The 17,455-nt window shown below is 43.8% G+C and overlaps 1 protein-coding gene across 4 annotated transcripts in view; it reads left to right on the top strand.

Moving 5' to 3' along the window:
- LOC139241030 (SPRY domain-containing protein 3-like) overlaps positions 1–17,455 on the top strand; it is a 313,798-nt gene that overhangs the window by 276,598 nt on the left and 19,745 nt on the right. For 3 of the 4 annotated variants that reach the window (XM_070869751.1, XM_070869748.1, XM_070869750.1), the window contains exon 9: positions 17,047–17,166. The exons of the other annotated variant lie outside the window; for it this stretch is intronic. In XM_070869751.1, the coding sequence (XP_070725852.1) occupies positions 17,047–17,166 (120 nt within the window). The remainder of the gene's footprint in view (positions 1–17,046; positions 17,167–17,455) is intronic. 4 annotated transcript variants of the gene reach the window in all.

Below are 17,455 nucleotides of genomic sequence, written 5' to 3'. Positions count from 1 at the left end.
ATGGGCCTCAACTTTGCTGGCAAGCCTATTATATGGCACTTTATCAAACACCTTTTAGAAGCCTGTGCACACCACATCAACCGCATTGCCCTCATCAACCCTCTCTGTTACCTCATCAAAAAACTCAATTGGGTTAGCTAAACACGATTTGCCTTTCACAAATCCATGCTGGCTTTCCTTAATTAATCCACACTTGTCCAAAGCTTCCCCACTACCGAGGTTAAACTGACCACCTGTAGTTGCTGGGTTTATCCTTACACCCTTTTTTGAACAAGGATGTTACATTTTCAATTCCCCAGTCCTCTGGCACCAGCTCTGTATCTGAGGAGGATTAGAATATTCTGGCCAGTACCTCCACGATTTCCACCTTTACTTCCCTCAGCATCCTAGGATGCATCCTGTCTGGTCCTGGTGAGTACAGCCAGCCTTTCTAGTACCTCGTCTTTATCAATTTTTATCCCATCCAGTATCTCAACTACCTCAACTATGACTTGGGCAGCATTTTCTTTCGCGGTGAAGATAGATGCAAAGTGTTCATTTAGTACCTCAGCCATGCCCTCTGCCTTCATACATAGGTCTGCATTTTGGTCCTTAATCGGCCCCACCCCTATTCTTACTATCCGTTTATTATTTATATGCCTATAGAAGACTTTTGGATTCCTTTTATGTTAGCTGCCAGTCTATTTTCATACTCTCTCTCTGCCCCTCATTTTATTTTTCACTTCCCCTCTGAAGTTTCTATATTCAGCCTAATTCTCACTTGTATTTTCAACCTGACATCTGTCATACGCCCCCTTTTTCTGCTTCATCTTACTCTCTTTTTGTCATCCAGGGAGCTCTTGCTTTGGTTGCGCTGCCTTTCCCCCTCGTGGGAATGTACATCGATTGTACCTGAACCATCTCCTCTTTAAAGGCAGCCCATTGTTCGATTAGACTTTTGCCTGCCAACATTTGATTCCAATTTACCCGGGTCAGATCTGTTCTTAACCCACTGAAATTGGCCCTCCTCCAATTCAGTATTTTTACTCTGGAATGCTCCCTGTCCTTTTCCATAGCTAATCTAAGCCTTATGGTGCTATGATCACTGTTCCCTCAATGTTCCCGTGCTGATACTTGCTCCACTTGACCCATCTCATTCCCCAGAACCAGATCCAGCAATGCCTCCTTCCTTGGCGGGCTAGAAACGTACTGATCAAGAAAGTTCTCCTGAAACACTTCAGAAATTCTCCCCCTCTCTGCCCTTTACACTACAGGTTGAATCTCCCTTATCCGGAACCACCCCTCGTTCGGAACAATTCCCGACCGCCGGGTGGTACAGGCACACAATGCGGACGGTCAAAATCTTCTCAAAATATCAATGTAAAAAAAAAAACTTGGCCATTTACACTTATAGACCCAAAATAAATTTACCCAAAATCCTCACAAAATATCAATGTAAAATAAATTTACACAACTTCGGGGCTCGCCGGCCCGCCGACATCACACTGCCTGACTGACTCACAGTCGTTCCAGCCAATCGGCGCACACACATTAAAAACACATGACCTCTCCTTATCCGGAAATATCCCTCATTGGGAACAGGCCAGATTCCGGATAAGGGAGGTTCAACCTGTGTTACTATCCCAGTCTATATTAGGATCATTGAAGGCCCCCATTATCACTACTCTATTGATCCTGCACCTCTCTGTAATTTCCCTGTAAATTTGCTCCTCTACATCCTTCCCACTAGTTGGTGGCCTATAGAATGCACCTGGTAGTGTAACCTCTATTATTTCTTAACTCTACTCATATCGATTCTGTCCTTGACACCTCCAGGACATCCTCTGTCGCCAGCACTGTAATATTCGTCTTAATCAATACTACGACTCCACCTCCTTTCTTTCCTTCCTTATCTTTCCTGAATACCTTATATCCAGGAATATTTAGTACCCAATCCTGCCCTTTTTTGAGCCAGGTCTCCATTATCACCACAACATCATATTCCCATATGGCTATTTGTGCCTGCAGCTCACCAACCTTACTACGCTACATGCGTTTACACACAGGCACTGTAAACCTATCTTAGATCTCCTTGTATTCTCTCTTAGTCTGATCCCACCTCATAAGAACACAAGAACAAAAGAAATAGGAGCAGGAGTAGGCCATACGGCCCCTCGAGCCCGCTTCGCCAATTAATAAGATCATGGCTTCTGATCATGGACTCAGCTCCACGTCCCTGCCTGTTCTCCATAACCCCTTATCCCCTTATCGTTTAAGAAACTATCTATTTCTGTCTTAAATTTATTCAATGACCCAGCTTCCACAGCTCTTCTCAGGCAGTGAATTCCACAGATTTACAACCCTCTGAGAGAAGAAATTCCTCCTCATCTCTGTTTTAAATGGGCGGTCCCTTATTCTAAGATCATGCCCTCTAGTTCTAGTCTCCCCCATCAGTGGAAACATCCTCTCTGCATCCAATACAATGGACTTTACTAATACCGTACTATTTCTTACTCTACTGCTATCTGTCTCTCCCAATCCTTTGTGCACCTTGATTCCCCTTTCTAATGCTACATCCTGGTTCCCATTCCCCTGCCAAATTAGTTTAAACCCTCCTGAACAACACTGGCAACCCCCTCGCCCCCCGTGAGGATATTGGTCCCGGCTCTGTTGGATGTTAGACAAGCAACGTGACAAATCAGAGGCAATGGAGGCGTCGAGAGGTTTTGGCGAGGTAGAGCCTACATTTGGAACCTGATGTTTTCAGATGATGTCGAGGGGCAGCATATAGATGAGAAATAGGAAGGGGCCAAGGATTATTGGGGGACTCCAGAGGTAACGGTGTGGCGTAGGAAGATAAGCCATTGCAGGAGATTCTCTGGCTTACAACTGGATAGATGAGAATGGAACCAGGCGATTACTGTCCCACCCAGCTGGACGACGGAGGAGAGGCGTTGGAGGAGGATGGAGTGGTCAACCGTGTCAAAGGCTGCAGACAGGTCGATGAGAAGTGTTAGTTTACCACAGTCACAGTCTTGGAGGATGTCATTTGTGTCTTTGATTAGGGCTGTTTTAATGCTGGGGCAGAAACCTGATTGGAGAGGTTTAAACATGAAGCCGCGAGAAAAATGGACATGGATTTGGGAGGTGTAGGACTTTTTCCGACGGGTTTCGAACACTGAGATTTTCCAATACAATGGACTTTACTAAAAAGATTAATAATGACTATAAGTTCCCAGTTCAACACTACTGCATACAGATTTAATATCAAAAACCGAAACTGCAAATCCTTTAGCTTACCGATTTTAGATTCACACTTCACAACATCTATGCCCCAATTCCCCCATTACGTACAATTAAAACAACCTTAAACTTCACAATGTATATGCTCCTACGTTAACTGGTCATGCACAAAGCCTCTTGCAATGTATATATCCAACTGTTTACAGTTATCCTATTCCCCCAGTTATGTACAATTAAAATGCCCCTATGTTCACTGGCTCAGTATAATTCAATGGATGATCAGTCCATCCGAATACACCTTCCACGTGTTCGAGGCTATCTTCCAATACCTTCCTACAGGTGTCCTTTTTGCAAGCTCAAGAGAAAAATGTCCGTTGTCTCCTGTGTTTTATAGCAGAGAAAAACTGCAGCAGCCAGATGTCCAGTTCTGTTTGGTCAGTGATAACTTGACCATTTTACTGATTGGCCAACTCAGATGTCCTTCAACATGCCTCTTTCTGTTTGAATTCCCAACTGCTTGTCCCATCCCCCGGGGCTACTTTCAAACAGCTTATTTACAGATGATTTTTGTCTTCTCCCACAAGCCTTCAGAGGCATTCAAGGACTTTGGAGAGCAAAGGGAGGTTGGAGATGGAGTGTTAGTTTGGAAGGACTGTGGGATGAAGTCTGTTTTTTTTTAGAACAGCCATTGTTGATTCAAGGTTCTGGAATTGGCCAGGTGAGACAATTAGAAAAAACACCTAATTGGTGGCAAATGAAGTTCAGTGCAGACAAATGCAAACGACTGTATTCTGAGCCTCTCAGCCCTTTGTGAACTGAAGGCCTATTGTGGGCACTCCATTATTGGTCACAGAAACCAAAAACCTTTTGAGGCTTAACGTGCATTTTTAAGTTCCATTGGTTAACATTTTACAGAGTGTTTGTGCAGACCCTTCAACTGACGTGGCTCATTGAGCACTTGCAGTGGCTGAGGTCTCCTGGTCTAAGATGGCCATTTCTGTCCTGGAGAGATAGTGGCACCACGCCAAATGTAAACTGCTAAGTTATTCCGAAGAGCTGAATTTAATTTGGATGAATGCAGCTCAAATTTAATTAAGTTTTGTAATTGAAACTGGGAAATAGTTTTGCCTGAATAGGTTTAGAAGGGAAATTGGAAACATCTCGGCTTGTGATTTGAACAGGAATGTTGGCATTTGCCGTTTTGTTTTTGTGACCGATCCTATTTAAAATCTTGTGCTGTTTGTTTGTTCTTTGAATTCCTTCATTTGGACTTATTTCTGCTCATTACTTTGCTTCGTGTCAGTTTTTCCATGAGATACAGCATGTAGGTAAGATGTCAGTAGACATGGGATACAAGACAAATATGCTAAGTTTGGCTCGGTAAATGAGAGGTGGCCTTGTGGAATTAGATGGAAAGCTATGTAAATGTGAAGGCCAATAGAAAGCAGCTGTTTTGGAAAATGGCTAAATTGGAATTGTAAAACTGACCGTTAATCTCAAATTTGGTGCAAATCAGATATCCTTTAATCCCACTCCTGTGGCCTGGCAGCTCTGAAACTATTTTCCATATTTCTGCAGTTTCTGTATCCAGTGACGTAGTTAATTCTCCTTGAAGTTCTCTCCACTTTACCAACATTTACAAAATAGATTTTTTGAGACAAGACAAGACAGCGGCGACCATGACTCAGTGGGTAAATCTATTGTCAGGTGTAGTGGACCAGAAGATCTAGGTTCAATGCCTGGTATATGCTAAGTTAGCTGTGACACCAGTGGAGAGGTGCCCCTGTTTAGGGAGGGGAATTCAGCCAAGCCTCCTCCTATTGATCACTATCCAGTAACCTCTGCTGGAAAGTGGAGGTGCATATGGTCATAGGCTCGACTATGATACCCTCAGCAGACCAACAGACCCACACTCACCATCAAGAATGACCATGTGGCTGCAGTACGAGAGAGTCACTGATGCCTCTGGAGCTGTATGCCAGCAAAGACTCGGCATCTTCAATAAGGAGGGCAGAAATGGGGAAGAGGAAATGCACAGTGGCTGATGTGAATACTGATGCCCTGTGGGATCACCACGAGTGTCCCTGCACCTTTCCCTTTAATTTGAATGATTTAGTCAGCCTTACTGTGGAAATTAACATTTCAGTAGGGAAGCATCAAATATTGTATATAATTTCAAAAATGAGAAAGTATGGAAGGTGTGTTTTGTTTTCAAAACCAAATGTCTTTGATCTCCAGGTCAGTGAGTTTTCTGACGCGTGTTAATATAAACCAAGCAAAACACATTCTTCCACAAGTAAAACTGAGCTGATAACTTGTGTGCCAAAGTCAAGAATAAGTTGTCCAACCAATGTTGCAAATTTTATTATGTCTCATAGCTATGACACGTTCCACCTAAACTACACATTTCACATCAATCTCAGCCACTGTGTACAATGAGAAAAGTAAATAAAGCACTGTATGACATTAGCAAAGGGGCAGAGTGCAAATGTAATACAAAAATAAGAAATAGGAGCAGAAGTAGGCCACACTGCTCCTTGAGTCTGCTCTGCCATTCAATAAGATCATGGCTGATCTTATCTTGGTCTCAGCTCCACTTTCCCGCCTGTTCCCCATAACGCTTGACTCCCTTGTAAAATGATTGATGTGTGTGTGTGTATATGAGGTACTGGCTAAATCCCATCTATAGTACTGGGGACAATGGTGGGCTCCTAATCACGAATGGGAAACGGAAGGGGGGAAGCAAATATAATTCCACGGATCGGGAATTTCCGATTTGAGAAAATTGGATCTCAAACCAGTAAGTAAGCTTAAATAAAGGGAAAATAGATTAACGAGTGGGACATTTGATGAGCAGTGGCAGACATTTAAGGATATATTTCATAATTCTCAACAAAAATATATCCCAATGAGAAGGAAAGACTGTAAGAGAAGGGATAACCATCCGTGGCTAACTAAGGAAATAAAGAATGGTATCAAATTGAAAACAAGGGCATACAATGTGGCTAAGACTAGTGGGAGGCCAGAGGATTGGGAATCTTTTTAAAAAACCAGCAAAGAATGACTTAAAAAAAATAATAGAGAGGGAGGATAGATTATGAAAGTAAACTAGCAAGAAATATAAAAACAGATAGTAAGAGTTTCTACAGGTACATAAAAAGGAAAAGTGGCTAAAGTAAATGTTGGTCCCCTAGAGGATGAGACTGGGGAATTAATAATGGGGAACAGGGAAATGGCAGAGACATTGAACACATATTTTGTATCTGTCTTCACGGTAGAAGACACTAAAACATCCCAATAGTGGATAATCAAGGGGCTACAGGGAGAGAGGAACTTAATACAATCACTATCACTAATGAAGTAGTACTCGGTAAAATAATGGGACTAAAGGCGGACAAGTCCCCTGGACCTGATGGCTTACATGCTAGGGTCTTAAGAGAAGTGGCTGCAGAGATAGTGGATGCATTGGTTGTAATCTACCAAAATTCCCTGGATTCTGGGGAGGTCCCAGCAGATTGGAAAACCGCAAATGTAACACCCCTATTTAAAAAAAGGAGCCAGACAGAAGGCAGGAAATTATAGACCAGTTAGCCTAACATCTGTCGTTGGGAAAATGCTGGAGTCCATTATTAAGGAAGCAGTAGCGGGACATTTGGAAAAGCATGATTTAATCAAGCAGAGTCAGCATGGTTTTATGAAAGGGAAATCATGTTTGACAAATTTGCTGGAGTTCTTTGAGGATGTAATGAGCAGGGTGAATAAGGGGGAACCAGTGGATGTGGTGTATTTGGATTTCCAGAAGGCATTTAACAAGGTGCACATAAAAGGTTACTGCACAAGATAAAATTTCACGAGGTTGGGGGTAATATATTTGCATGGATAGAGGATTGGCTAACTAACAGAAAACAGAGAGTCGGGATAAATGGGTCATTTTCCGGTTGGCAAACAGTAACTAAGATGGGTGGGAAAACAAATTGTGAGCAGGACACACAAAATCTGCAAAGGGATATAGACCGACTAAGTGAGTGGGTAAAAATTTGGCAGCTGGAGTATAATGTGGGAAAATGTGAGAGTATCCACTTTGGCAGAAAAAACAGAAAAGCAAATTATAATTTAAATGGAGAAAAATTGCAAAGTGCTGCAGTACAGAGGGACCTGGGGGTCCTTGTGCATGAAACACACAAAGTTAGTATGCAGGTACAGCAAGTGATCAGAAAGGCAAATGGAATGTTGGCTTTTATTGCAAGGGGGATAGAGTATAAAAGCAGAGACGTCCTGCTACAACTGTACAGGGTATTGGTGAGGCCACACCTGGAGTACTGCATACAGTTTTGGTCACCGTATTAAGGAAGGACATACTTGCTTTGGAGGCTGTTCAGAGAAGGTTCACAAGGTTGATCCCGGAGATGAGGGAGTTGACTTATGAAGATAGGTTGAGTAGGTTGGGCCTCTACTCATTGGAGTTCAGAAGAATGTGAGATGATCTTATCGAAACAAATAAGATAATGAGGGGTTCGACAAAGTGGATGCAGAGAGGATATTTCCACTCCTACGGGAAACTAAAATTGAGGGTATCGTCTCAGAATAAGGGAACGCCCATTTAAAACTGAGATGAGGAGTAATTTCTTCTGAGGGTTGTGGAATTCTCTGCCCTAGAGAGCTGTGGATGCTGGGTCATTGAATATATTTAAGGCGGAGATAGACAGATTTTTGAGCAATAAGGGAGTAAAGGGTTATGGAGAGCGGGCGGGGAAGTGGAGCCGAGTCCATGATCGGATCAGTCATGATCGTATTAAATGTCGAAGCAGGCTCGAGGGGTCATATGGTCTACTCCTGGTCCTATTTCTTGTGTTCTTATGTTCTTATTAAGGAGGTTATCCATGGAAAGAACGAGTCTTTGAGGTGAGCTAACTGAAGTGTTCAAGACTTGGAAGGGATTGACAAAGTTGTTCAAAGCAAATTGTTTCGTATGGTTAAGGGTTCAAATCCCAGTTTAAAAACAATGGATTTGGGAGTAAGAAGGGAAGTCAAGGGAACTTTTTCAGCCAAAGGGTAATCATGTTCTGTAATAATTTATCAAGGAAGAACCTTGAAGGTGGATAGGCGGCATTGAGGGATATGGTGAGAGGAGGGTAGGTGACGTTCAGGGCAATGTTCTTTCTCTGTAAGCTGCGCTTTGTTCTGCCTGGCCTGTTTTTTTTTAATGGGCAGTCCCATTAAATTTCTGTGCATGCGCGGTATTTACAATGTAAAAGCCAGTGAGTGGCCTGCGCAGGACGTTTTTAGATAACCACGCGGCTGCACGCATCTTAGTGGGAACATTGGTTGACGGATATGGTGAGAAGGCGGGTAAGTGGGGTTGAGGTTGTGTGTAACATACTGGCCCCAATGAGTAAAACATACCGGCTCCAATGCGTATAACATAACGGTGCTAATGCACAAAGATAACAGCGCACAATGCGTATAATGTAACGGTGTCAATGCCTGTAAAATAACGGTGCCAATGCCTATAACGTAATGGTGTCAATACCTACAATGTAACGGTGCTAATGTGCAAAAATAACAGCGCACAATACATATAATATAACTGTGCCAATGCCTTTAACGTAACTGTGTCAATGCGCAAACATAATGGCGCCAATGCATATATTGTAACGGTGTGAATGCCTAAAACGTACCGGCGCTAATGCACAAAGATGATGGCGCCAGTGCATATATTGTAACGGTGTCAATGCCTATAATGTACCGGCGCTAATGCACAAAGATGATGGCGCCAATGCGTATATTGTAACAACACCAATACACAAAAATAACATGGTGCCAATGCACGTGTATGATAGAGCATCATTTGTGCATAAATAACAAAGCACCAGTGTGAGTGACCATTCGAGTGTGCACCTGAGACTGTTGGTGATTGTGACAATGCATGACTGTGTGTGAGGCTGTAGCTGTGCGTGTGTTTGTGAGACGGCATCTGTGATTGTGGGCAGGTGTCTGCCTGTGTGTGATTGCCTTTCATAAAGGCACTTACAGTGCCATTGTACGCATGTTATGTTGCTTGTGTGTGTGTGTCAGTTACATTGCCTGTGTGTGTGTCAGTTACATTACCTGTGTGTGTGTGTGTCAGTTACATTGCCTGTGTGTGTGTCAGTTACATTGCCTGTGTGTGTGTCAGTTACATTGCCTGTGTGTGTGTCAGTTACATTGCCTGTGTGTGTGTGTTAGTTAGATTGCCTGTGTGTGTGTGTCAGTTAGATTGCCTGTGTGTTTGTCAGTTACATTGCCTGTGTGTGTCAGTTACATTGCCTGTGTGTGTCAGTTACATTGCCTGTGTGTGTCAGTTACATTGCCTGTGTGTGTGTTACATTGTCTGTGTGTGTGTCAGTTACATTGCCTGTGTGTGTGTGTGTCAGTTACATTGCCTGTGTGTGTGTGTGTCAGTTACATTGCCTGTGTGTGTGTGTGAAAGTTACATTGCCTGTGTGTGTGTGTCAGTTACATTGCCTGTGTGTGTGTGTCAGTTACATTGCCTGTGTGTGTGTGTCAGTTACATTGCCTGTGTGTGTATCAGTTACGTTGCCTATGTGTGTGTGTGTCAGTTACGTTGCCTGTGTGTGTGTGTGTCAGTTACGTTGCCTGTGTGTGTGTGTGTGTCAGTTACGTTGCCTGTGTGTGTGTGTGTCAGTTACGTTGCCTGTGTGTGTTAGTTAGATTGATTGCCTGTGTGTGTCAGTTACATTGCCTGTGTGTGTCAGTTACATTGCCTGTGTGTGTCAGTTACATTGCCTGTGTGCGTGTCAGTTACATTGCCTGTGTGCGTGTCAGTTACATTGCCTGTGTGCGTGTCAGTTACATTGCCTGTGTGTGTCAGTTACATTGCCTGTGTGTGTCAGTTACATTGCCTGTGTGTGTCAGTTACATTGCCTGTGTGTGTCAGTTACATTGCCTGTGTGTGTCAGTTACATTGCCTGTGTGTGTCAGTTACATTGCCTGTGTGTGTCAGTTACATTGCCTGTGTGTGTCAGTTACATTGCCTGTGTGTGTGTCAGTTACGTTGCCTGTGTGTGTGTGTCAGTTACGTTGCCTGTGTGTGTGTGTCAGTTACGTTGCCTGTGTGTGTGTGTCAGTTACATTGCCTGTGTGTGTGTGTCAGTTACATTGCCTGTGTGTGTGTGTCAGTTACATTGCCTGTGTGTGTGTGTCAGTTACATTGCCTGTGTGTGTGTGTCAGTTACATTGCCTGTGTGTGTGTGTCAGTTACATTGCCTGTGTGTGTGTGTCAGTTACATTGCCTGTGTGTGTCAGTTACATTGCCTGTGTGTGTGTGTCAGTTACATTGCCTGTGTGTGTGTGTCAGTTACATTGCCTGTGTGTGTGTGTCAGTTACATTGCCTGTGTGTGTGTGTCAGTTACATTGCCTGTGTGTGTGTGTCAGTTACATTGCCTGTGTGTGTCAGTTACATTGCCTGTGTGTGTCAGTTACATTGCCTGTGTGCGTGTCAGTTACATTGCCTGTGTGCGTGTCAGTTACATTGCCTGTGTGCGTGTCAGTTACATTGCCTGTGTGTGTCAGTTACATTGCCTGTGTGTGTCAGTTACATTGCCTGTGTGTGTCAGTTACATTGCCTGTGTGTGTCAGTTACATTGCCTGTGTGTGTCAGTTACATTGCCTGTGTGTGTCAGTTACATTGCCTGTGTGTGTCAGTTACATTGCCTGTGTGTGTCAGTTACATTGCCTGTGTGTGTCAGTTACATTGCCTGTGTGTGTCAGTTACATTGCCTGTGTGTGTGTCAGTTACGTTGCCTGTGTGTGTGTGTCAGTTACGTTGCCTGTGTGTGTGTGTCAGTTACGTTGCCTGTGTGTGTGTGTCAGTTACGTTGCCTGTGTGTGTGTGTCAGTTACATTGCCTGTGTGTGTGTGTCAGTTACATTGCCTGTGTGTGTGTGTCAGTTACATTGCCTGTGTGTGTGTGTCAGTTACATTGCCTGTGTGTGTGTGTCAGTTACATTGCCTGTGTGTGTGTGTCAGTTACATTGCCTGTGTGTGTGTGTCAGTTACATTGCCTGTGTGTGTGTGTCAGTTACATAGCCTGTGTGTGCGTGTGTGTGTCAATTACATTGCTTGTGTGTGCGTGTGTGTATGTCAGTTACATTGCCTGTGTGTGTGTGTCAGTTACATTGCCTGTGTGTGTGTGTCAGTTACATTGCCTGTGTGTGTGTGTCAGTTACATAGCCTGTGTGTGCGTGTGTGTGTCAATTACATTGCTTGTGTGTGCGTGTGTGTATGTCAGTTACATTGCCTGTGTGTGTGTGTGTCAGTTACATTGCCTGTGTGTGTGTGTGTCAATTACATTACCTGTGTGTGTGTGTAAAATTGGCGACTGACCTGATCCTGTGTTTTTCCTGCCGCGTAGCTTAGGTTAAAATCCTATTCCCTGTGTGCTGCAACAACAACACAACAGCTTGCATTTATATAGCACCTTTCATAGAATCAGAAAAACTCTCAGCACAGATGGAGGCCATTCGGCCCGTTGTGCCTGTGCTGGCTATTTGAAAGAGCAGCCATGCTCAGTCTCACACCCCCACGTTTTGTCGGTAACCCTGTAAGTTTCTCATCCTCAATTACCTGTCCAATTCCCTTTTAAAATGATTTATGGAATCAGCTTCCACCACCTTCTCAGGTAGAGCGTTCCAGATCCCCACAACTCTCTGAGTGAAAACATTTCTCCTCATCTCCCCCCTACATCTTCTGCCAATGATTTTGAATCTGTGACCTCTGGTTATTGACCCACTCACCCGAAGGAATGGTTTTTCTCTATCATTTTGAAAAACTCGATTAGGTCACATCTTAACCTTCTCTGTTCCAAGGAGAACAGTCCTCACTTTTCTAACCTCTCCTCATAACTGAAGTCACTCATCCCTGGTAACATCCTGGTAAACCTCCTCTGTACCTTTTCTAGGACCTTTACATCTTTCTGAAGTGTGGTGCACAATACTCCAGCTGAGGCCTAACCAGTGATTTGTAAAGTTCCAGCATGGTCTCTTTGCTTTTATATCCTATTCCTCTATTTAGAAACCCAAGTAACCCAAATGCTTTTTTTAACCACCGTATCAACTTGCCCTGCCACGTTCAAGGATTTGTGTCCATGGACACCAAGGTCTCTGCTCATTTACAGTTTTCAAAATTGTGCCATTATAGTCTACTGACTTTCCATATTAATCCTCCCAAAGTGCATCACTTCGCATTATACCACACTGAACTCCATCTGCCCTGCTTCTGCCCATTTCACCATCTTGTCTGTGTCATCCTGAAGCCTATAACTGTCCCCATCACCATCTACTACTTTGCCAAGTTTCGTATCATCTGCAAACTTTACAATGCTGCTCCCTACACCTGAGTCGAGGTCATTTGTAAAAACTGACCCTTGGGGAGCATCACTGCAATCCACCTCCCAGTCTGAAAAACATCCGTTCATCACCACCCTCTGCTTCCTGCCACGGAGCCAATTCCATATCCATACTGCCACTTCCCCTTAATTCCATGGGCTTCCATCTTTTTAACGAGCCTCCTGTGTGGCACCCGAATCTGAAAGTCCATATATACATCTACTGCACTACCTTGATCAGCCTTCTCTCTTACCTCATCAAAGAATTCAATCAAGATAGTCAGAGATAATTTACCTTTACAAATCAATGCTGGTGCTTCTGATTATCCCATGCCTTTCCAAGTGAAAGTTTATTTTGTTCCTGATAAAGGTTTCCAATAACTTCCCACCACCAATGTTAGGCTGACTGTTCTGTAGTTTCTTGGTTTATCCCTCTCCCCTTTCTTTAATAGTGGCATAACATTAGCAGCCCTCCAGCCCTCCGTCTCTACTCCTGTATCCAACAACAACAACTTGTATTTATATGGTGCCTTTAACATAGTAAAACATCCCAAGGCACTTCACAGGAGTGTTATAAGACAAACCAATTAGGATTGAAAGATTGTGACCAATGCCTCTGCTATTTCTACCATTGCTTCTCTTAGCAACCGAGGATACATTCCATCTGGACCAGGTGACTTACCAACTTTCAGTAATGCTAATCTTTTTAGTACATCTTCTCTATCTATTACTATCCTGTCCATGACTACCCCCTCCTCTTTCAGTGTAACCATCACATCATCCGCTTCCTTTGTGAGGACAGATGCCAAGTACACATTTAATACTGTCTTCTGCCTCTATATGAAGATTTCCCTTTTTCCCTAGCTAACCGCTTACACTTTATAGGTTTATCAAATGTTTTAGGGTTCAATTTAATATTGCCTGCTAATCTTTTCTCATAATCTCTCTTGGCCTCCCATATTAACTTTTTGAATTCCCTCCTGTACTTTCCATAATCTTCCTGGTTATTAACGGAATGCTGCCCCTGACATTTGTCATAAGCTTTTTTCTGTTTTATTTTAACTTTTGTTTGTCATCCAGGTTTTAGCTTTGCATACTCTACCTTTCCCCTCAATGGAATATGCCTCATTTGCCCCTGAACTATCTCTTTACTGAATGCCCTCCATTGCTCCGTTACTACTTTACCCTGCAATCGCCTTTTCCAATCTACCTGTGCTTGACCCCTTGTTAAATCACTGAGATGAGCCCTTCCCCAGGCCAGCACGTTTACCTTCGATATTTTCTGTTCTCTGTCCAGAATCACTTTAAACCAAATGGTGTTGTGGTCACTGTTAGCTCGATGATCTCCTGCTGTAACACACTTCACTTGCCCAACTTCATTCCCCAGAACCAGGACCAACACGGCTTTCTTCCTTATTGCGCTGGAAACGCATTGATCGAGAAAGTACTCCTGTGCAAATATCAGAAATTTCTCTCCTTCCCTACCCTTGACACTGTTTTTCCAAGTCTATATTAGGGTCATTAAAGTCTGCTAATATTCTTCTATTTTTGTTGCAAGCCGTTGAAATTTCCCAACAAATTTGCCCATCTATCTTCTTCTCACTGTTTGGAGCTCTATAAAAAAACTCCCAGCAATGGAACAGCTCCCTCTCTGTTACTTAATTCGAGCCAAGTAGATTTAGTCCCAGTACCATCTCGTAAATCCTTTCTATTTAGAGCTGTAACGTCATCCTTAAGATACTGCCACGTCCCCTCCTCTTTTTCCTTCTCCTTCTTCCTGAATACTGGGTAACCAGGAATATTAAGAACCCATTCCGGGCCTTGTTTCAGCCACGTTTCTGTTAATGCAGCCAAGTCATAACTTGTGCCTGCAGCTCACCAACCTTATTAGTTGCACTGTGGACATTGACGTTCATACATTTTATTACCTCCTTTGTCACTTGTTATTTTCCTCAATCTGGTCCCTGCAATTTTTGAGCTATTTCTAATTTTAATGCTGTTTATATCTCGCTGTCCTCTGATCTCATTCCTGCTCCTTTCTGGTTCCCCTCTCCCTGCCAAGTTAGTTCAAACTCTCCTCAACAGTACTAGTTAACCTAGTAACTTTAATGTAGTAAAACATCCCAAGTTGCTTAAAAGGAGAGTTCATAGAATCATAGAAATTTACAGCACGGAAGGAGGTCATTTCGGCCCATCGTGTCTGTGCCGGCCGACCAAGAGCTGTCCAACCTAATCCCACTTTCCAGCTCTTGGTCCGTAGCCCTGTAGGTTACGGCACTTTAAGTGCACATCCAAGTATTTTTTAAATATGGTGAGGCTTTCTGCCTTTACCACCCTTTCAGGCAGTGAGTTCCAGACCCCCACCACCCTCTGGGTGAAGACATTTCCCCTCATAAACCTCCCCCCAATTACTTTAAATCTATGCTCCCTGGTTTTTAACCCATCCGCCAAGGGAAACAAGTCCGTCCTATCCACTCTATCCAGGCCCCTTATAATTTTATACACCTCAAGCAGGTCTCACCTCAGCCTCCTCTGTTCCACAGAAAACAGACCCATCATCTTCAATCTTTCCTCATATCCAAAATTCTCCAGTTCAGGCAACATTCTTGTAAATCTTTTCTGCACCCTTTCCAGTGCAATCACATCCTTCCTGTAATGCGGTGACCAGAACTGCACGCAGTACTCCAGCTGCAGCCTAACTAGTGTTTTGTACAATTCAAGCATAACGTCCTTGCTCTTGTATTTCATGTCTCGACTAATAAAGGCAAGTATTCCATATTCCTTCCTAACCACCTTATCTACCTGGCCTGCTACCTTCAGGGATCTGTGGACCTGCACTCCAAGGTCTTTTTGTTCCTTTATACTTTCCAGTGTTCTACCATTTAATGTGTATTTCCTTGCCTTGTTAGACTTCCCCAAATGCATTACCTCACACTTCTCCGGATTGAATTCCATTTGCCACTGTTCTGCCCAGTACATTGATATCTTCCTGCAGTCCGCAGCTTTCTTCTGCATTATCAACCACACAGCCAATTTTAGTGTCATCTGCAAACTTCTTAATCATACTCCCTATATTCAAGTCCAAGTCATTGATATTTTCCACAAAAAACAAGGGCCCCAGCACTGAGCCCTGCGGAACCCCACTGGATACAGCCTTCCGGTCACAAAAACACCCATCAACCATTACCCTTTCCTTCCTGCCTCCGAGCCAATTTTGGATCCAACTTGCCACTTTGCCCTGGATCCCATAGGCTATTACTTTTGTGACCAGTCTGCCATGTAGGACCTTATCAAAAGTTTTGCTAAAATCCATATACACTGCATCATACGCACTACGTAAGTTAGTCGGACACGCTCTTCCCTTAAGTTATCAGACAACATTTGACACTGAGCCACATGAGATATTGGGACAGGTAATCAAAAACTTGGACAAAGAGGTTGGTTTTAAGGAGCGACTTTAAGGAGGAGAGGCGGAGAGGTTTAGGCAGGTAAAGGCACGGCCGCCATTGGTAGAAAGATGAAAATCAGGATCCACTAAAGGCCAGAATTGGAGGGACGCAGAGATCTCAAAGGATTGTAGGGCTGGAAGAGGTTACAGAGAAAGAGAGGGGCGATGCCATGGAGTGATTTGAACACAAGGATGAGAATTTTCAAATCGAGCCGTTGCCAGACTGGGAGCTAATGTAGGTCAGTGAGCACGGGGTTGAAAAGCCAGCAGCGTGGGTTCCCTGGAGCACTGCGCTGCTGCGCAGCTTAAAGGGAGCTTTCGTGATGGGTGAACGAGACGTTGCTAGTTAGGATATAGGTAGCAGTGCTTTGGATGAGTTCAAGCTTATGGAAGATGGGAGGCTAGCCAGGAGAGTATTGAAATAGTCAAGTCTAGAAGTAACAAAGGCATGGATGAGGGCTTTAGCAGCAGATGAGCTGAGGCAAGGGCAGAGCCTCACCATTGGTGGCCATGCCTTCAGCTGTCTAGTCTCTAAGGGCTGGATTTCCCTCTCTACCTCACTCCTCCTTTAAGACTCTCCTTAAAACCTACCTCTTTGTCCAAGCTCTTGGTCACGTGTCCTAATATCTCCATATGTGGCTCGGTGTCAAATTTTGTCTGATAATGCTTTAGGACGCCTTTAGGATGTTTTACTAAACTAAAGGCGCTATATAAATGCAAGTTGTTTTGTGTGAGAGTGAGAGATGGTGCCTGTGTGTTTGTGAGAGATGGAGACCATGCCTCTGCTGGTGTGAGTAGCAGTTTATCTGTGTATAGCGGTGCCGATATATGTATGTGAGGGAGAGCCAGTACCTGTGCATGTGTCCGTGTATGTGTGGGAGAAGATGCCAGTGTATGCGTATGTACCAGTGCCTGTGTATGAGCGGGAGAGAGAGAGTTGGGACCTGTGCATGCGTGTGTGTTACTGAATTCTCTGATTTCTTTTCTCAGATGATGGCAAACTTTTCCAAGGAAGTGGAGTGGGAGATCCCTTTGGCCCTCGCTGCTACAAGGGTGATATCATGGGTTGCGGTATCATGTTTCCTCGAGATTATATTTTAGACAGTGATGGTAAGAACATTGTTAGTATCTGGAGAATGCCCTATGAGTTGAGATTGGGCTTATTGATTTCAGAGTTAGAATGAGTGGTGGAGTGCTGACCCCACAACACAGGCAACATTGCAACATAGCATGTTTTAGACTTTATAGAATTTTACAGCACAGAAGGAGCCTATTTGACCCATTGTCCCTATGCTTCCTCTCTGAAGGAGCTATCCTCTTCGTCCCATTATTCCGCCTTTCCCCCATTTGGCTACCGGGCCTCTGCCCTCTCTCTGAAAGAGCTCTCCCATTTCCCCCA

The sequence above is a fragment of the Pristiophorus japonicus genome, chromosome X (assembly GCF_044704955.1).
Source record: "Pristiophorus japonicus isolate sPriJap1 chromosome X, sPriJap1.hap1, whole genome shotgun sequence".
NCBI classification, from domain to species: domain Eukaryota; kingdom Metazoa; phylum Chordata; class Chondrichthyes; family Pristiophoridae; genus Pristiophorus; species Pristiophorus japonicus.
This window is presented reverse-complemented; position numbering and strand designations above follow the sequence as displayed.